The sequence below is a fragment of the Mustela lutreola genome, chromosome 8, assembly GCF_030435805.1.
Source record: "Mustela lutreola isolate mMusLut2 chromosome 8, mMusLut2.pri, whole genome shotgun sequence".
In the NCBI taxonomy this organism is placed as follows: Eukaryota; Metazoa; Chordata; class Mammalia; order Carnivora; family Mustelidae; genus Mustela; species Mustela lutreola.
In genome coordinates, this window is record NC_081297.1 from 126921447 (window position 1) to 126942047 (window position 20601).

General features: G+C 45.1%; 1 protein-coding gene across 1 annotated transcript in view; it reads right to left on the reverse strand.

Moving 5' to 3' along the window:
• Nucleotides 1–2445: 2445 nt before the first annotated feature.
• HAL (histidine ammonia-lyase) overlaps nt 2446–20601 on the reverse strand; it is a 31366-nt gene continuing 13210 nt past the window's right edge. The window contains exons 11-20 of the mRNA XM_059186571.1: nt 20360–20507; nt 19509–19604; nt 19361–19419; nt 18198–18278; nt 15578–15643; nt 15323–15488; nt 12738–12872; nt 8971–9079; nt 8803–8872; nt 2446–4730 (exon numbers count right to left, since the gene is read on the reverse strand). Coding sequence (XP_059042554.1) covers nt 4590–4730; nt 8803–8872; nt 8971–9079; nt 12738–12872; nt 15323–15488; nt 15578–15643; nt 18198–18278; nt 19361–19419; nt 19509–19604; nt 20360–20507 — 1071 coding nt within the window. The 3' untranslated portion in view covers nt 2446–4589. The remainder of the gene's footprint in view (nt 4731–8802; nt 8873–8970; nt 9080–12737; nt 12873–15322; nt 15489–15577; nt 15644–18197; nt 18279–19360; nt 19420–19508; nt 19605–20359; nt 20508–20601) is intronic.

Genomic DNA, 20601 nt, shown 5'->3' on the forward strand with positions numbered 1-20601 from the left:
CCAGGCTCCAGGATGGAACATTATGAGGTGCTCAGAAGATCAGTGAAGAACCCTACTAGCTCCTTGGGGAGCTAGGGCTGGGTCAGATTTCACAGGGCTTTGAATGTCAGCCTTGCTAGTAGGAGTCTCATTCTTCAAGGCAGGAAAAGCCACTGAAGATTTTTGAACAAATTAGGACCAGGACCAAGGGTACTGTAGGAAAAATGAGTCTGGTTTTAGTGTGCACAGTAGGCACTCAAACTTGTGTTGCATGAATGGACTCTGACAAGATACCTTGAGCCAGTCCTTTGGTGGAGAGAGCAGGAGGTATCAGGTGCTAAAAGTCCAGCTGGAAAGCCCTCGCAGAGGGCAGTGAGTGAGATGTGAAAACCGCTACTCTGTGCTCCCCAGTGAGCTAGATCAATGTTTCTTTTCTCAACCTTTTACAGTTGTCAGGCCTTCCCTCACCCCCACTAGGAGGAAACTTAAATTTCTCCCTAAGGAATAAGATTTTGTTAGATAGGGTTGAACTTTGGAAGACCACAGACCATCATAACATGCGAGTTCTTCTGCCTCCCAAGAACCAATTTTTGCCTCCGTGTGCACAATATTACCCCCCACTGAATTGAGGGGGGCACATGCCAGATGCCATGGGAGAAAGACGAGGTAACGTGGCATGCTGGAGGAAACACACATCTGGGGCTTGACATCTGGGCTTTGATTTCTTTCTTTCTTTTTTTTTAATAGTCTTTTTTTTTTTTTAAGATTTTATTTATTTCACAGAGAGAGATCACAAGTAGGCAGAGGGGCAGGCAGAGAGAGAGGAAGGGGAAGCAGGCCCCCTGCTGAGCAGAGAGCCTGATGCAGGACTCGATCCCAGGACCCTGAGATCATGACCTGAGCTGGAGGCAGTGGCTTAACCCACTGAGCCACCCAGGCGTCCTGGGCTTTGATTTCTTCCTGAACTCCTCATCTGTAGAAGTTGGATTCCTTCCATCTCTGAAATTCTGGTGCTAGACTGTCTCCTGCCTTCAGGGAATTTTTGATCCAATGAGGGCGGTAAGACCGGCATTCAAGAGTAGAGTCAAAGCCAGGGTGCACTGAGAGCGGGTTCTCCTAAAAGGAACTCTGGTGACGCACAGTACTTTTGAAATTGAAATATGTTTTGCCAGATAGCCCCGCAAGCATGAGCACCTTGGTCTTTATTACACTCAGCAGTAAAAGAATAAAGTCAATGCCAGCCCCTTAGATTTTGATCTGGTGGAAAGTTATTCCAAAATATGAAGGCACATCTTGTCCAAGTGGTTCCCTTGCAGCTACTGCTGGCGTCAGGAACCTGGTGCCCTGAGTGTGGGAACTACCCATGAGCCACGGTGGTCCGTCCTGGCCCACCCACCTTTGAGATCTGAGGTGTCCCGCGCTGGCAGAGTTTCGTTTCCCCTGCTGGACCATTAGCACGAGTTCTCAAGCTCTCCATGATGATCCTGGCCGCTACTTCCCAACCTTCCCATCTTCCTGCTTGCACATTGCCCCTGTTTGTTTAATCCTCTGGGCCCGCTGCCTACCTACCCTATACGCCAGGAGGGCAAAGACCAGGCCATCTTGGTCACCGTTTATTTAATGATAGAAATGGACAAATGGAGACTTGGTTTCCTGGCACAGATGTCTTCTGACATTGACGTTTAGCTTCCATTTCTCCTTTTCCTCCCTTCTCTCTCTGACTGCCATCATTCAGAACCCAGCTCAGTCACCTCCTCCAGGAAGCTTCCCTGATGCTCCAAAGGGGCTGTGGTTATATGGACACACGCTTGGCACAGTAATGGCCATTTCGTGTTCCCAACTGGGTGAAGTCATGCCATACCGAAGTACCGTATAGCCCCATACGGCACCTCAGAAATAGCAGTGGTAGGGACGATGCCAACAGCTATGGATTTCAAAATTTGACTAAGATCTGCTTGTAAAAATAAGGAAGCATATTAGATCACCCTTGGAAATTCACCAGACAGACAGGCTTCAGGACTGGTTTACCCAGCAGCTCAGTAATGCCGAAGACTCAGATTCCCTCCTTTCTTCTGCTTTGTCACCCAGCCTTGGCATCACCCCACGGCCGGATTCCTCAATGGGCTGGGCAGGCTTTCAACAGCCCTCGGGATTCTGTGCCTCCTTCTCATCCACCTCAGATAGGTGAATGAGAAAGCCTGGCTACCATGGCTCTCAGGAGAGAAAACATTCTCTCAAAGCTTCCAGTAAAAGTCATCTCCGTCTCATTGGCCCAAATCGCGACCTCAACCATTTCTTGAACTGATCACTAAGCCAAGGGAATGCGACACCTCGTGACTAACCCGGCCTATGCTGCGGCCTGAAACACATCTCTTGGCTTTGATTTTTGGTATATTTTTAATGTTTACATTTAGTAAGTTAACCCCTTTAACCAAATAACCTCCCAAATGCAAAATGACTGTGCTCTTCATGAGATAATGAGAAGGTTTAATAAAACAGTAACAATCCCATGACCAGATACAAAGATGAGGCTCAAGTTTAAAGTAGTAATGAAAAGCGTCTTGAAAGTTTCAGGTTCTGTGTTTGGTTTTACCTACGTGGTAGATTGTTACAGTAATGGACCGCAGATCACATCCCAACGCCATTGAGTAGCACTGTCCCTGTCTGGCTTGGGCTGGGCAGGGTGACTTGCTTCGGCCACCAGGACATTAGCAAGTGTGGCACTGAAAAGCATAAAAGCCCAAAGGCTCCAGGGCTTGCCCTCCAACTGCCCTGAGATGGCAGGGGAAGAAGCCCAGGTGAGCCTGCTGGGAGGAAATCGAGATGCTTCTAATCCTTCCTTCTACTCCCCGGGGAAGGAGAAAGGATACCGAAACCAACCACACTTTTTAAAGATGTGTGGCGATGTGCTAATAACATTCATTGTCTAAACCTTTCAGAAGCTTGATTAACTGCAGCTCAAATAGGCTTTCCCCAAGGAGGCACTACACTTGGTTGTAAAAATCTAAGAACATCGTGACAACCTAAGACAACAGACGGAGTCTTTCCACGGTTACCTTGACATTTCTTGGCGGCATGTGATAACCTGTTTCTCACAGAGCTGCCTCGAAAACTCGATCATAAAATGCCCGGGAAGACCACAGTGGCCTGTAGGGACCCAGCCCTCCCACACTGGAGTGAAGAGTAGCCATCAGACAGCTGGGTTTACTGGCCCGACTGGGGTTCGTGGCAAAGCACGAACTCATTGTGCCTGTTGATGTTTTGGCAAAGGACAGTACCCAGAACAGCCTTTCCATAAACAGGCTCTTCAGCCCATTTTGGTCACTGAATTGCTGTGGGCAGTGGTTTTCCCTTGGGTGTCCACCTTTTGCTGGAGTCCGACCGCCATCTAAAGAGAGAAACCCTATTGCGAAATACACTGTTGGACCCATTTTAGGCTGGAAGCGGGTAGGCAAGCTGGCAAGTGTATCTGGCCTACTGTGTTTGTTGGAGCCGTGGCTCTGGTCTCCTGCACGGGGAGCCCCTTGCACGCAATTGCACACGTAGGTGCAAAGTCACAGAGTTAGCTTCGCGCAGCGAAGAGGTCATCTGACTCATCTTTCGTTTGCGTGATTATACTTAAGTCTTCCCAGATGGTCCTTTGTCTTCTTTTTTGAGGAAAAAACCGATTGGGTAATACAGCCCAGGGCCCCGTGTACCTTTGTCAAGAGTTTCCCCTATTAAGAGTCACCATTACAGAGAAGGGGTTGGTTACTTCTGAATGTAAGATTCCTTATTTGTGAGACAGGAGGCTTCTCAACGCAGGGTTGTTAGAGGACTGTGAATAAAGTACTAACCCACGGGAAGAAGGTAATAATACTAACCTCTAACTCCAGCTTAAGAATCTGAGATTTCCTTTGAGATGTACAGTGTTTTGCCAGATGGCCAGATAGAGATGTATAGTGACATTTGACAAATATCAGTAAGGGCCACTCCAATAGTAATCCTTTACACAAAACCTCTCGACCTATTGACTACACTCTGAGGCGATTACTAGAAGAAAGAGACGCTTCAGGACAAATTATGACTTCAAAAGAAGTTGTTGATGAAGGTCTAGTGAGAACATTCATCATATCATGGTATAACTCAATCAGCCAAAGTTATCTAGTGGAGATCTGGTCAAACCGTAAAAGAAGAAGGAGGAGGAGGTTGGGGGAGGGGGGTGGGGGAGGGGGGTGGGGGAGGGTGGGGGAGGGGGGTGGGGGAGGGGGGAGAAGGAGAAGGAAAAGAAGAGGAAGAGCTTCATAAAAGTCTAATGTTTTTGGGAAAAAATGCCAATCTGTTTCAAAATTTGAATTCAAGTAATATGAAGTGGTCTGTGGCCTATTGATATTGTTAAGGAAGAAAGAAAACTATAATCTGAAAACAACTTCTGTGTCTCAAACCAGGTCAATAAGAACTCGGTGCTAGAGTGAGCAACACTAACCAGCCTAAGCAAAGGAGGTTGTAGAAGGACCGAACAACATAATGGGTTGATCTATTTAGGAAAGTCCTCAGGTCTCTTCTTCTGCATAATATTGCTTGCTGTTCAACCAAGGACCCTCTGATCCGCTGATCCATGACAAAGCCTGTCAAAGATCCCCGGACTCGGGGATTTTGGTGGATTTCTTATGTAGAGATTCCAGTGAAAAGGCTGTTGGAGAAACCGGTCTGGATTCTGGAATATGTTCCATTCTGTATTTTTCGATGTATGGGGCAGCAACCTCCCAGACCTGAGAGGGATAAAGCAGAGTCAGAATGTTGACGACACTGTCCTCATACGTCAGTCAACGTCAGCTCAAAACGTGGCGAGCTGACCAGGCACCTAGCAGCTGTTTGCTTGCTTTCCTTCGACACACAATCTGTATCCATTAGTCTTTGGTTGCATTAATAGCTTTTAAAATACAAAGTACAAAGCCTTTCTAAAGTTTCCCGGGAGGGTTTTCAGCTGCTTATGCTTACTCTTTGGAATCAAAACAAGCCAACACAGAAACAAAACCCGATTCAGTGTGGACGGAATTAAGGAGAGTTACTCAAAGGTATGCATGTGCGTTTTCTAAAGCAAGCTTTGAATAGGGCAACGGATTTCCTTGTTTGCTGGGTTTCCATGGCACATGTGCTTTACTCCTTATGCCCTTTTAAAAAAAAATTTTTTTTTATTTACTTATTTTGTGAGAGAGAGAGCATGCATAAGCTAAGGGACAGGCAGAGGGAGAAGCAGACTCTCCGCTGAGTAGGGAGCCCGATGCAGGGCTGCATCCCAGCACCCTGAGATCATGAGCTGAGCCAAAGGCAGACCTGTAACTGGCTGAGCCGCCCAGCGCCCTACTCCTTCCACTCCTGCTGCTCCCACAGCCGCCTGTGGGTCAGCGGCATCGGCCTCCCCTAGAACCAGACCCCCAGGAGATTCACATGCACAGGGAAGTTTGAGAAGCGGCGTTTCAGACCCTTGCTTGCTCTACAGCGCCACGCACCAGCCGACTCTGTTTCAGGAATCTGCTCTTCTGAAGTTCAAGTCCAGTTTTTGATTCACAGCTGCCTTTTTTTTTTTCTTTTTTAAGATTTTATTTATTTGAGTGAGAGAGAGAGAGCCTGATTGGGGTGAAGGGCAGAGGGAGAAGCAGACTCCCTGCCAAGCAGGGAGCCCCATGTGGGTCTGGATCCTGGGACCCCAGGACCCCAGGATCATGCATGACCTGAGCCCAAGGCAGACATTTAACCGACGGAGCCATCCAGGCGCCCCTACAGCTGCTTTTTATCAGCTTGTTGCTAACAAGCAAGGAGCATTTCCTATCCTTTTGTATTACCTTAGAAAATGTATCCTTGCAAAGGCTAACTTCCTCGAAAATATCCCTGCACCTCCACGGTCTCTGCGGTGTTACTTACAAACTGCCAGACATGCAAGCCCCCTGGGTGTCCACCGAGGGGTGTATGGCAGCGCTCCGGCCGGTCTTCAGGTTATCTTGAGTCAAGGTAACACACTTCTTGCTTGCTGACCTAAGGCCCTTGATCTGTAACAGAATTAACTGATTTTCTTTGAGATTTGTGGATTTCTGGCCTTGGGGAATGAAGGACCGGAACTTTCCCAGGCCCCAGAGGCCAGTCAGTCTGTTGGGAACTGCCTTGGCTTTCGGACTCACCCAGCAATCTTCATCAAAATGGTTTACTTTTTTAAGGTCACACCCATAAATGACTTTCCTGACTGTCCCTTTGTGCATCTGTAGCTCTTGCCCTCCTTTGTAGAAAGAATAGGATACTCTTGCTCCACCTCTGGGTACCAAGGAACTAGACCTCTTTGCTCAACTGACCTCCACCCTGGGCACCAAAAAACTAGAATTTGCACAACCACCAAGCACCAAGATGACTCTGTAGCTGCCATCACCAAGTCTGCAGGTAGGCAAGAAATGTCACAGACCACTGTACTCCCTTAGCTGATTAAACCCCTTTAAATAACTCTGGGCCAGGCAGAAACCTGGGAGTGGACAAGAGTCCAGCTTCTCCCCAGGTGGCTGGCCTCATGAACAGAGAGCTCAAAGTCCTTTCCCATCAAAACTCATCTCTCGGGCGCCTGGGTGGCTCAGCGGGTTAAGCCGCTGCCTTCAGCTCAGGTCATGATCTCAGGGTCCTGGGATCGAGTCCCGCATCGGGCTCTCTGCTCGGCAGGGAGCCTGCTTCCTCGTCTCTCTCTGCTTGCCTTTCTACCTACTTGTGATGTCTATCTGTCAAATAAATAAAATAAAAAATCTTTGAAAAAAAAAACCAAAAAACTCATCTCTCGAGTCTTGGTCTTTCAAGGGATGGGCAGCCAAATTGGGGTTTCAGTAGCAGATGAATGGATAAAGACAATGCAGGGTGTGTGTGTGTGTGTGTGTGTGTGTGTGTGTGTATTATTCAGCCGTAAAGAAAAAGGCACTCTTGGCATTTGTGACAATCTTAATGGACTGTGCGATCAGTATGTTAAGTGAAATGAGTCAGAATCACAGATACTATGATATGTGGAATCTAGTGCAACGCCAACAAATGGAGCTCAGAGATACACAGAACAGACTGACGGTTGCCAGAGAGGGTGGGTAGAAGGTGAGCAGTATGGGTACAGGGTGTCAAGAGGTACAAAACTCCAGTTTTAAAATAAATATATCCTGGGGATAGAATATGCAACAGGGTGACTATGGTTAATTACACTGTATAGTCTATTTGAAAGTTACTAAGAGAGTAAACCACAAAGGGTCTCATCAGGAAAAGAAAGAAACTGTAACTGAGTATGTGACAGATGTTAACCAGACTTATCGTGGCGATCGTTTTGCAAAATACACAGATATCAAATCATTCTGTTGTTCTCCTGAAACAAATATAATGTTATATGTCAGGTCTATTTCAATTAAAAAAGGCTAACCTCTCACCCACCTCTCTACAAGCACCAAAGTTGGCAGCATACAAGGCCCCTCAAAGGGTGTATAGGGCACAACCTAGGAATGACAGCCGTGAGAATCAGAGGGAAAAGTCATTCCCCAAGAGCAGAGCAATGGTTCCAGGGGAAATCAAGAAATTCTAGAGAACATGAGGCCCACAAATCACAACAAAAGGCTCAAAGAACTTTAAAAAATATATTTAAAAAATAAATCAGCCTGGGGGTGCCTGAGTGGCTCAGTCAGCTAAGCATCTGCCTTCGACTCAGGTTATGATCGCAGGATCCTGGGATCAAGCCCCCAGTTGAGCTCTCTGCTCAGCGGGAAGCCTGCTTCTCCCTCTCCCTCTCCCCCTGTTTGTGTTCCCTCTCTTGCTCTGTCTTTCTCTGTCAAATAAATAAATAAAATCTTAAAAAAAAAAAAAGTCTGCCTATGAGGCATCTGTCTCTATCAGATAAATCTAGAGTCAATGAAGCCAGAGGAAATAAGCAGTAAAGAGAACCCATATCTCACCCAGGATGACGGCCGGGACACACCACAGCGCTAGACAGACCCACAGACCTTTGAAGTAAAACCCTAGGACTTGGGGTGCCTGGGTGGCTCAATGGGTTAAAGCCTTTGCCTTTGGCTCAGGTCATGGTCTCAGGGTCCCGGGATGGAGCCCTGCATCGGGCTCTCTGCTCGGCAGGGACCTGCTTCCTCCTCTTTGACTACTTGTGATCTCTGTCAAATAAATAAAATCTTTAAAAAAAAAAAAATCCTGGGACTTTGTTTTGTCTCCAGGTCCGTTTCATCACTGGGTTCAGTGGAGGAGGCGGTGGTAACATCATGGAAATAGAACGTGCTTTTGAACAAAAGAGAATATTTTTGGTGAAGGGGATCCATGAACCTTTCATCTCATTTTCTCCTCAAGAGTACCTGTCCCAAACTCCATTTAAAGTCCTTTCAGGGACGCCTGGGTGGCTCAGTTGGTTAAGCAGCTGCCTTCGGCTCAGGTCATGATCCCAGCGTCCTGGGATCGAGTCCCACATCGGGCTCCTTGCTCTGCAGGGAGCCTGCTTCTCCCTCTGACTCTGCCTTCCACTCTGTCTGCCTATGCTCGCTCTTGCTCGCTCTCTCTGACAAATAAATAAAATCTAAAAAAAAAAAAAAATAAAAAAAATAAAGTCCTTTCAGTTTCTAATTGCTAGATAGTCAATGTTTGGATGCAACACGGGACACTTAAGAGTTTGTCAAAGAACTTTTTAGTTGCCTTGAAAGTTGCTCGAGTTCCTTTTTGTTCACTTCCAAGGAAGAGACAGGAAACAAAAGAATAAGGTAGTATTTCTGCATTCCCCACTCCCACTTTGCTTTCCCATAATGACCCCAAACTAAGAAGGAAGCCAAGTGGCCAACTTGCCTTCTGCTCGACGAGCAGCCTGTGTGCTGCCTCAATGTCTGGAGCCATGAAGCGATCTTTTATCCAGGGCCTGCACGGAAAGCACATCAGACCATCAGCCCAACACGAACTGCGGCCAGGGTTCACAGTCCTGAATGATGTCACACCCGGGGACCTGTTTGCCTTTACCTTACAACAGAGCGCACGAGGTCGTAGACCTTCTCCAGAGGAGTGGTTGTTCTCAGGGGGCGTAGAAATTCTATGCCCTGGCAGGCTGCGAGGAGTTCGATGGCCAGCACTACGAGAAAAGTGGAGGCGACAGCTGTTTGAAGCCGACTTCGTGCTGCGGGGATATCAGTCACGTGGAAGGTGTCGGCCAGCTCTCGCCAACTGAGAGGTGGTTGGCTCTCGGTCTTTTGGTAGAAAGAGCTGCTTTGGTATTTGGTTACCATTCAAAAATGTCCTCTTCTACCCCACTGGCTGGATCTTTAACGTTTAGAAGGAGAGTGCCGTACAGGTAAATGTCTCAGGTAAGTACAGGTAAGTACAGGTAAGTGCTCTCCTTCTGTCATCTGATCAAGATGGATGACATCGGTGTCCTATTTCCATTTGTTTTTAGTCTTGCTGCTTCTCTTGGGGCTGAAATACCTGGCACATAGACTTTCGTCAAAGGACTGAAGGAGCCAGGGAAGGAGCAAATCAGTCTTTTGTTGCGCTGCATAATTCTACAATGTTCTTTCAAGCCTTCAAACTCAAAAGCTCCCAAGCCCACTAAAACTCAAATTGTAGAAACTGGTATCTTGCCAACTTTAGGTTTCTTGATAAAACTGTCTTTACTCCCTAGTTAAGAACTCTTATTAAATGTACCATACACCTTGCTATCAGCTTTGAATATTGAAATCTAAATTTCTCAACTTTTGGATTTCATTATTTGCCAAGAAAATAACAAAGAAGCTTCAGGTTGATCAAACCATTTAAGTGGTCAACTGAAATGGAGTATTAAAAAGATTTGGTGTCTTATCTTAAAATTTATGAAGCACACTCCAAACTCTGGTGAGTACAGACAGGACACCATGGGAGGGGATGAAGCAATGGGATCCATTTTGGACCTGGAAGAAACTTCACATCTTCTAGTGCAGTCCCCTCACTTTATGCATTAGGTATTGGAAACTTTAAGAAGTTGAGCTTGGGTAGAGAGGGAAGACATCTGAGATGAAATCTGCACAGCAACCACGGTAGAATGCAGAAGTGAACCGTGTGAAGGCCTAGGGGAACAATGTTGCAGGCAGACGGGCCAGCAAGGACACAGGTGCTGAGTTAGGGATGTGTCCTTGGTGGGTACAAGAATAACACGGTGGTTCCAGGGTAAGGAAAGGAATGGAGACAGGGATCAGCAAGAGCCAGAAGCCAGATCATGCGTGATCCTTGTAGGCTGCAGGAATGGGGCTGGACTTTGGTTTGAGCACAAGGAACGAACTGGCAAATTTTCAGCAGGAACATAGTGTGGTCAAAATTACAGTTTAAGAACCTCACCCTGATTATTGCATGTGGTAACTGTAGAAGAACAGTAGAGAAAACAAGGAGACCATTAAAAAGGAGATGACAGAGGCTTGACAGAGGTGTCTTTTGATGGTAATTCTGATTTGCTGATGAATTGGATAGAGGATCTGAGAACGGACAAGCTTTCGGCCAGAGCCACATGTTCAGTGGGGACATTAGGAATGCACCGTGGTAGGCAGATCATGATAACAGGTGTTGAGGAAGGTGTGGAAAACTCAGAACTCCCCAAAACTGCTGCTAAGAATGTAACATGGTAGAGTCACTTTGAGAAACAACCTGGCAGGTCCTCAAACAGATGAACACAAGTTACCATATGACCCAGCAACTGCACTCCAGAGAAATGAAAACATTATATCTGCTCAAAAACTTGTACACCAATGTCCATAACAGCAGTATTCATACTAGCCAAAAGGTGGCCAAAACTCAAACATCTCTCGCCTGATGAATGGATAAACAAAATGCGGTATAGCCACATGACAGAATATTACTGGGCCATGAAAAAGGAATGGACCACTGACACGTGCCACCACATGGACGGACCTTGAACACATTGTGCTGACCAGAAGAAGCCAGTTACACAAGATCAGATATTGTATGCCATTTCTATGGAATTTCCAGAACAGGCAAATCCATAGAGAGAGAGAAAGGACATCTAGGGGGCCTAAGCCTAGATGGGAGAATGGGCGAGTGCTGGGTCAAGGGTACAAGGTTTCACAAGGTTTCTTTTTGGGATGAAAATGTTCTAAAATTGATTTGTGGTAGTGATGGCACAACTTTCTTAATATGCTAATAACAACCGAAGTGTACAATTTAAGTGAGTGATTGTGGTACGTAAATTATATCTCTCCCACATTTATCTTAGGATACCTTCGTCCTTGCTTATCTGCCATTTCACCTTCTGCTGTTTTGGTTTGATTTGCTCACAATCAATCACGGTCTGGAAGCAGGTGAGCCTTCTGATGGGTCGTCAGATGCCTCTTTCTGACGAATCATCGAATCATCGGAAAGTCAAGAGTAGCCTAAAGCTACCTCACAACACCTGAGGCGTTCGCTCGCTTCATCTGGCCGCCTGCGCATTCTGTTGTCCCCCCTTCGTCACAAGAAGGGTGGGTAAAGCACAGTAAGCTATTTTGAGCAAGCTCGCGTTCACCGAACTTATATTTCAATATATCGTTTTAACTGTTCTACTTGATTAGTTACTCTTGTCAATCTCTTACTGTGCCTGATTTAGCAATTAAACTGTATCCCAGGTATGTCTGTACAGGAAAGAAACGAGGTATACACAAGGCTTGGTATCTTGAGGGATCAGGCTTCTCCTGAGGGTCTTGGAACGTTCCCTCCCCTCCGGGAGAGGGGAATTACTGTAATGATATTCTTTTGTCTTCCAACGGCTTCTGATACAATTGCAAAAACTTAGTAGCTTAGCTAACAATGCCTAAAGGAAGGCAATTCATCTTTAAAAAAACAAATAAGCAGTAATTAAGGCGGGGAGACGTTGGCCTAACACAGCTCCACCCTAGAAACTATCTCCCTAAAGATATGGATCTGAATCTTGTTCATTCTTCCACAGCCGGTGGAAAATGTGGGGGACAGAGATAACATGCAGGTAGCAAGTTAAAAGTAACACACGAGGAGGCTAAAATCCAGGAGGGTAAAAATCCAGAATGTTAGACTCTTGACAGAAGACTGACCTGATTTTTTTAACTAGTATGTGGCATGGGAAAAAAAAAAAATGGAAGAGGGGAGTGTTCTAGATGAAAAGAGGCTTACAACTTTGACCATCAAATTTAAAATGCGGACCTCAAATCTGGATTTGAACAAACCAACTATGCAGGCATTGAGAAATCGGGAAATTTTGAGTATGTACTCAACTTAGTATGTGATACCAAGGCTCACTGTTGATTTTTTTGGATATGAGAATGGCATGATGGTGGATTTTAAAAAAAAGCATTCATATTTAAGGGACAAAGTATGCAGGAAGAAAATAACGTGATGGGATTTGTGTGAAAATAACTTGAGAAAGTCAAGGGAAAAAATGAAGCAAATGTGCTGTTGAGTTGGTATACAGGAGGTTTTGTAGCACTAACCTCTCCACTTTTGAATATGTTTTTAATTGTTTAAAAAATTAAGCCGACCAGCAAAACTGCTTAGACAGCAAGTGTGGTTCCTAATTTTCAGCAAGCTTCAGAATCACCTGGAAGACTTGTTAAACCCAGATGGGTTCTGCTCTCTTCCCTAGAGTTTCTGATTTAGCAGGTCTCCGGCCGGGCCTAAGAATCGACCCTTCTAACAAGTTCCCAGGTGATGCCGCTGCTGCCTGGAGGGATCCCACGAGAAGAACCGCAGATGCGGTCGTCCGTTGGTGGGGCGCGCCATTCCAGACGGGCTGGGTTTACCTTGTTCTACGTGCTCGATGACCCGAAGGGCCTTCCTTGCTGCCCATCCTCCCATGGAGACGTGGTCCTCCGTGGCGGCGCTGGTGGAGAGAGAGTCCACAGACGAGGGGTGGCACAGAACCTTGTTCTCAGACACTGCAAGAGACCAGGGCAAGGTACGTCAGCTGCTAATGGGAAAAATTGCCTTGTTGGCTTGCCCGTGTGCTTAACAGCACGGAGTGTCCTCTTCAGGAGCTCTTGGTTGATACTGAAGCACCAGATGGTCCCAGATTATTTTGGGAAAAGGAAGCAGGTAGGGTTGGTATTAAATGGAAAAGGAGGGAATAGTGAGTTCTGAGATGAGACCTGATAGGAACCCTATTACAAACCCTATTTGAAAACACTGGAAGCGTTTAGCATGCCGGGAGACTAGGGGAAAAAGTTGTGATGGACTATGCCAAGTACTTGAGAACAATGGACTGATTGTGTCCGCAGAGGAGGCGTTAGAATTCAGGGTGGTATTTGGGGGTGGAGACTGGGCCCACAGATCTTGCACAAGGAGATTTCATAGATCAGACTGCCCAGTGGGGGGATTCAAGCAAGGGCTCCGTGACTGGTGACTGCCGGACGCTTCTTGGGGAGGGGGAGGAATTCTGGAGATGGCCTAGATCAGACTTTATTGTGCATATGAGTCACTCTAATCTCGTCAATATGCAAATGTTGAGTTTCGAGTGGGGCCTGAGATTGGGCTGTTCTAACAAACTCTCGGTGGATGGCTAGATTTTTGGCCGGGGGACAACACATTAAGTGTGGAGGAGGACCTACATTCTAGAGCACCTCCCCTGTTCCCGGAGCCATGGAGAGAGTTTTCTACCCTACGTTTTTGCTCACGAGAGTGGCTGGGTGGGGTTCTGTTGTTCTCCCTGCTGTAAGGGATCCTGAGATAATCTAGTGATGTAGACCAGGCGTTTGGCTCGTCCTAGACCAGAACTTTCCAGGTTTCAAACACAGTGAGTCCCAGGTCCTGGGACCCAAAACCTGCTTTAATGGATACAAAGTCTGTGGTGGGGCTTATTCAGAAAGAGAAGTTACTCGTCCCTGAAAAAGACGAAAAGATTATAAGGAAAGCAAGTTGACAAGCAAGTTGACAAGTTGACAAGTTGAACAACTTCAATACGCAGTTTAGGGGAAAACCAAACACATTCAAATGAAGCTTTCCAAAATCCCTAATATTTTCTAAATCAGTTACCATGACCTCCCTACGTTATTATGAGAAGTTGCTACCCTTAGAGGAGTATTTTAATAAGGAGGTAAGTGAGCAATTAGAAGATACTAGATAGAGGACACGATAAATTCAGGGACTCCTTTGGGTTGTGGTGAGTTTTCGTGTGAGGTTTCAGTGAGGAAGGGGTTAGGAGTAATATTAATAACAGCTAATATTTATTTAGTGCTTACAACACGGCTGGGCATAGTTCTAAATAGTTCTATGCATTAATTCATTTAATCCTCAAATCAGTCCCATTAGGTAAATTCATCACCCCCATTTTACAGAGGAGTAAACAGAGAGAGGATTAAGAAAGTTGCTCCATATCTCACTCCTGATAAATGACCGAGTTGGAATTTGGTCCTAGAGTCTATGCTATTGATTAAGCACAGGCTCTCCTGCCTCTTGGGTAGGTTTGCCTGAAAAAAATACGGAATGCTCAGTTAATTTTGAATTTCAGATAAAAACAAATAATTATTTAGTACAAGTATGTCCCGAGTAATTCAAATTTAACTGGGCATCCTGCATTTCCATTTGTTAAATCTGGGAACCACAGTTTAGGATTAAATACAGATTAAAATGAGATCCACATTAACTGAAGCTAGAGCATGGATTTGAGAACAAAAATGCCTGGGTTTGAATTCAGTTCCACTTACTAGCTGTCCAGTGTTGGGTAAGTCACCTAACTTCTTCGATCTTCAGGTGTTCATCTGTACAATGGCGCTAATAATATTACACACCTCGTGGTATTGTTGTGACCATTAAGTGAGCAAAGATGAATGAAGCCCTTAGTGTGTCCTTTGTACTGGAGCCTGCTGTGATGTGTTACACACAGTTTGGAGTCAGAGATCAGCCACACTGAAGCTCAGTTTTCATGGAGGGCATCTTCTCATAAGCATTTTTGCACATTGTAATCACATATTTATGATCTTAGTGGCTAGTGTATCTAATAGAATGTACCCAAAGCTTAATCATTCAAGTCAGCTCAAGTTTCGCCATTAATGGTAGACACTTTTGTCTTTTTCTTTCTGCTAGTCTTCAAATTGAGATTAGGGAAAAAGCTACCAAGATGAATTTCCTTTGTGATATCCAGTTGCGTCCTACAGAGAAATTGTGGAAACCTCATCATTTACAAACTCATTAGGTATTAGTATGTTTCAGTCTAGCTTTGTTTAGGTTTCATTCAGTTTTTTTCTTAAAAACGTTCAAGAGACTTCCCTTCTGCCTTTCTGTCGAGACAGGTGGGATGCAAATGAGGTGGGGGGAAAAGATCTTATTCAAGGACAAAACTGGACACTTTCAGATTAAATGGACAGGCGGTATTCTGCGGCGGTATTCTTACCAAGGGCTGCCGCGGTGCAGTGCGCAATCATGAACCCGGAGTTGAGACCACCTTCAGCCACCAGGAAGGCAGGCAGCTCGCTGAGGGAGGGGTTACAGAGTCTTTCAATTCTTCTTTCACTAATCGCAGCAAGTTCATGGACTCCAATGGCCAAATAATCTAGGGCCTAGAAAGAATGTCTCAGTTCAAATTGGAATACGCTTGGTTTAAATCGGAATATGTTTTCAGGATCAGGAGCAATTCTAAAAAGCTTACTTTGGCTGGGTATTCACCATGGAAGTTTCCTCCAGAAATAGTCTCACCTCTGCTGGCGAAAACCATCTTACAAAACAGGTTAAGGCTAATTTTTAACACTCGCAGCCCTTGTACAAATACGGGTGGAGGGAAGGAGTATCTTTCTACAAGCAGTTGGTGATATAAAGGGACACAAAATCAAACACAGAAACAACAAAACAAATACCCAAAACCTTAAAGATGAATCATGCACACCTAACTAGGGGCCAAGGAAACATGGAACATGAAATGTTTTTTGGTTTTTGTGTTTTTTTTTTTTTCTGAAATTAGAGATTTCTCGAACACCATAACTATTATAATCTAGTGGTAGTAATTTCCCTCAAAAGTTTGTGTCTGTCACTAAGAACAGAGACCAGGACACCAGTTTTATTTCTTCTTCTTGTGCTTGGTAGAATTTGCTGAATGGAAGACTTTGTTGATGAACGACCACCAAATAGTCTGAAACAATCAATTCTGGAAAGATTTTCAAACTATAGTCTACTCAATGGTCCTATAGCAGCATCCATAGCAAAAGGTGGCCAAGAGGCTGTTGTAAACTGATCTCAGTAGGAGCAGTTCAGACTCACTGCATCTTACTGCCCTCAAGGATCATCCCATTCTGTCACGTGCTTCGCTTAAAACAACAGGCACCCAGACAAAGGCAGTAACAGACCCTTCTTATAGATTGCAAAGAGCTGATTTATACCTACTGGACTAGAGAATGCTTATTATCCATCAGCTAGGAGCTCACTCTGTGCGAGGAAGGTTCTGACTTCCAAAGAGCTGGAGATGCATGTATTACATTAACTTCACCAAGCTGGGAGTTACCCTTTTCAGTACATACAACCGTGAGCCTCTTGGGCCCAGCGCTGGCTCTTCTCCACCGAGCCACCCCCAGTCACAGGCCCTAGTCTTCTCTCCATTCTCTGAATCCTGATAGCAAGTAGTCTTTGCACATACTTGGAACTTAAGCATGTTCAATGGTTCTCCAGTTGTTCCAAATTTGTTTGTTGGCGATCAGAGTAAAGCAATCAGAATTCAGCCCCCATAACATCTAGCCACTGTGTAATAGGTGCTCTATTTCTACAATAGAAAAGTTGAGAGGAATATTCTTTTAACTAACACCAATATTGCAGGGGAATTCCCAAATATTACCTTATTGGAAATTCATTGGTAATTAAGAATCTTTAATTGAGAAAGGAATGTACTTTTGGCTGAAGTTTTTGCTGGGGCAAGTGATGGGAGAAGAACTTAGTTAGGAATTCGCCCTCTCCCACCTCTGCTAATTTAATGGTAACTCTTTGTTTTTGCTCTATAAGATACCCTTTCAAGGCTAAATTATGGAGGCACCTGGGTGGCTCAGTTGGTTAAGAGTCTGCCTTCAGCTCAGGTTGTGATCTCGTGGTCCTGGGATCAAGTCCTGCATCAGGCTCCCTTTGCCCCTCTGTCTTGCTCATTCTCTCTCTCTCTCAGTCTCTCTCTCCCAAATAAAAAAAAAAAAGTCTGAATTATGTAAGTGTAGAATGGATATCTCTCCTCTACAAGAACTGATAGATGAGACAAGACTTACATAGACTTCTTGAAAGTGCTACTTCATTTGGGGTGGCCCCGTGCGTGGAGTGGTGTTGAGGTGAGTGAGTTGAGAATTATTGAGTGTGGGTCTCACTTAACTGTAAAGCGACCTGACACTGAGGACATAAAACACACATTCTGAAGGAAGCTTATCAGAGAAACCACACTGGCAAGGTCCTGTGATAAATCAGTCTTACCCAGCTCCTGTGAAACCCGTCTGCTCACCTCAGCTAGGAAAGGCTTCCAAGGTTGTTAACTCAGCACTTTCTTCAGTGTTGAGAACTAAGGCAGATGTGGGATAGGAAAAATATATTGCTAAGGGCCTGGGTGGTCTTCAAAGGCAGTATTGAGTATTTCTGTGAAGACTTTGCCAGTGTGACTCCTGACAGATCACATCAACATCTGGAGGGAACTATACCATCAAAGAACATTCCAAAGCAGAAATAAGATGGCTCTGCGATACCCACACCATGAAGAAAAGAAGGGCTCTACCTTTGACAAATGAAAGCACTCTTACTATTCTTTGTAAAATTTGGGAACACTGATTGGAGTAAAATCCATGTCAAAAATAAAAACTTGAGGTGGGGAAAGCCATAACTCCTTGACAATACTTTGGTAAGTGTTAACAAGTTGCCTTCCGTCTAATGTGTCACTAGAACCAGGAAGGCTTGCATAAATGCCAGCCTGGGCGGAGTCCCCACAATCCCACTTGTGACATACGTCTTCATTCTCTATCAGCAATCTCAGCCCTGGATTTTAGGGCAAACATCTTCCTGAACTCTCTCAGCCAATGCTGGAAATACATCCGTTAGCCTTGAATGGGTCCATTGGGAAAGCACAGCATGTTAGATTCTGAAGTAAAATTACGTTCGCAGACCTGCTTCTGTCACTTGCCCTCTGAACTTCAGGTACTTAGTCTATGAAATGGAGTGACAGAACAGAGTTGCTACACAAGATGATCACTTCAGCGGACCTAAAAATCACCAGTTGGAATTCTACAGCTACAGCTTAGTACTCAGTCAAAAGATACAGGATTATCTGTTGCACTGTTGAGTTCTGTGGTAATGATGTTCTTCACGAATGCTATCGTGTCATTCACTATACCGTGGACCTAAAATACAAGATCAGATGAGTGAAAACACGGATAATGGTGTCTGTCACACGGAGTCTGATGTTTGTCTTAGAATAGCAAGGATCTTATTAGGATAGCAAGGAAGCAAGTTTTAAACTGGGATTTATTTGGGCTATGAGGCTAACTTAGCAATTCTTTCCGGTAGATATTTCCGATCACCTAACTAGAATGGAACTTGCTGAGTCAAAGGTAATGCGGGTGTTTGCTCTGGGGAGGATTCTTTACTACACTCTAGACTAGAGTCTGGCACCAAATGAAATACTGTTTCATTCTTGAGAAGTATATTAATCTCTCATCCAACTAATTGCCACACACAAATGAGTGGTAATATCTGCGATGCTGAACGCCTCACTCCAGCCCAGGTCTTCTGCATTGTTTTAACTAAAGTTAAGCCTCACAGATTTATTTATGATGGTTTATATCTGCTGATCAAATGCAGATAAGGTACAACCATAATGTGCCCTTGAATTATGATTCGCCCTTCCTGTGGCCATCTTTGTCAGGCTGGTTCTTGTGGTATTTAAAAGGGAGAACCAGTTAAAATTCCATTAACAGGTTAGGATGATGTTATTACTAAGAATTTTTAAAAGTTATGTCACTAAACCAACACAGCAAGTTGTCTCTTGTGCTTCTGTACAAGAGAATTGAGCAAAGCAATTTAAAAGGAAATTATCCTAGAGAATAGAAGCTCTGTGATGACTGGACAAATGGAAGTATGATACGAGTAATTTTTTTAAAAGAGGCAGTAAATGGGGTGCCTGGGTCGCTTAGTGGGTTAAAGCCTCTGCTCTGCCTATGATCTCAGGGTCCTGGGATGAAGCCCTGCAGCATGGGGCTGTCTGCTCAGCAGGGAGCCTGCTTCCTCCTCCCTCTCTGCCTGCTTCTCTGCCTACTTGTGATCTCTTGTCTGTTAAATAAATAAATAAAATCTTAAAAAAAAAAAAAAAAGAGGCAGTAAAGAAATTTGGATTATAATTGACCATCACATGACTTTTTAACACTCCTCTTTTTCTGTCTGCGCCCTGAATTGGAAAAAAGAAAAGATTGTTTTGTTGGTTTACCTGTGGACAGCAGCGTAAGGTGTACGCATCCTGAACCCGATCACAAAACCTGTGACTCTCTGTGGAAGGGGAAGGCAAGGGACACGTGGTCAATTTTTTCCACAAAACACAACACCACATAAGCTCACTCACATGAACACGCCCAGACCTGCTATTTCAGATGGGTGGTGATCTGAGTCCAAGAGTGACCGAAACCGGAAGGCAACTTCAATTTGCCCACGGTGAGGGCGAACCGCGTGAATGTCTAGAATTGATGAAAGAGGAACAGTCTGAGCAATTCTTGCATTAGAATGAGCTACCGTCGATGGGTCAGGACCATCTACAGTGCTGACACAAGCCCTCAAAAGTCCCAGAGGTTCTTACCAGCACTCAGAAGCTTAACTCCAAAAGCAAGATTTTCCTCACTGACCATATTTTTTCTACTTTAAATGTCTGGGTGCAAATATGTGTGGAGCCCACTGGGAATTTAACTCAAGACCCTGGGCCTACCCTAAAAAGATTTGGGCTGATAATGGAAGGGAGCTCCATAGGGGGGCCGATTTCTGGTAGTTTTCAATCATTTTTAGACCGTTTTTCTGTCCTACTACCTAGAATGGTAGGGAGTCTTCCAAATTCACCACTTTCCGGATAAGCTACAATTTCTGTAGTTTTTCCCTCCCAATTTTCTAATGGGGACCAACACGAATCCTACTCTCATTCTAAAACCCTGTGAACAGATTCCTAAGACATGCACAGTTGGATGGGAGTCAGACCTGAGTGATCCGGAATTCTGGGTCAACTCTAGAGTGAGCATCTGTCCGTAAAATGGGGTCATTTCAAGATCAAGTGTGGCATCACTTAGAGAAAGCTGTAGCAATACTGTGTATGCCATAGGGACTTGGGGATGTTCCTTTTCCCCTACCATCCATCCCCACCACTCTCATGTCTAAAGACCGGGTCCAGCCCACCCAACCAGCTCTGGCCGACTGAACAGTAACCCAGTGGAAGAGCCATGCTGACCGGTATCGAAGGCTTTGGTGGTGCCTTTCAGCACCTCCAGGGTCAAGGCCGCCACGATGTCGGCCTGGCGTGCAATAGCACTGGCTCTCTCCACGGCTTCACAGCCCAGGGAGGTGATCATCTGTGTCCCATTGATGAGCGCCAGGCCCTTTGGAAAGGATGAGAGAAGTCCTTTTTGGTAGTTGTTGTAACCCACGTTCAAGCTGATTTCGTATCTTATGCTTCCATAAGAGAAGAGTTAA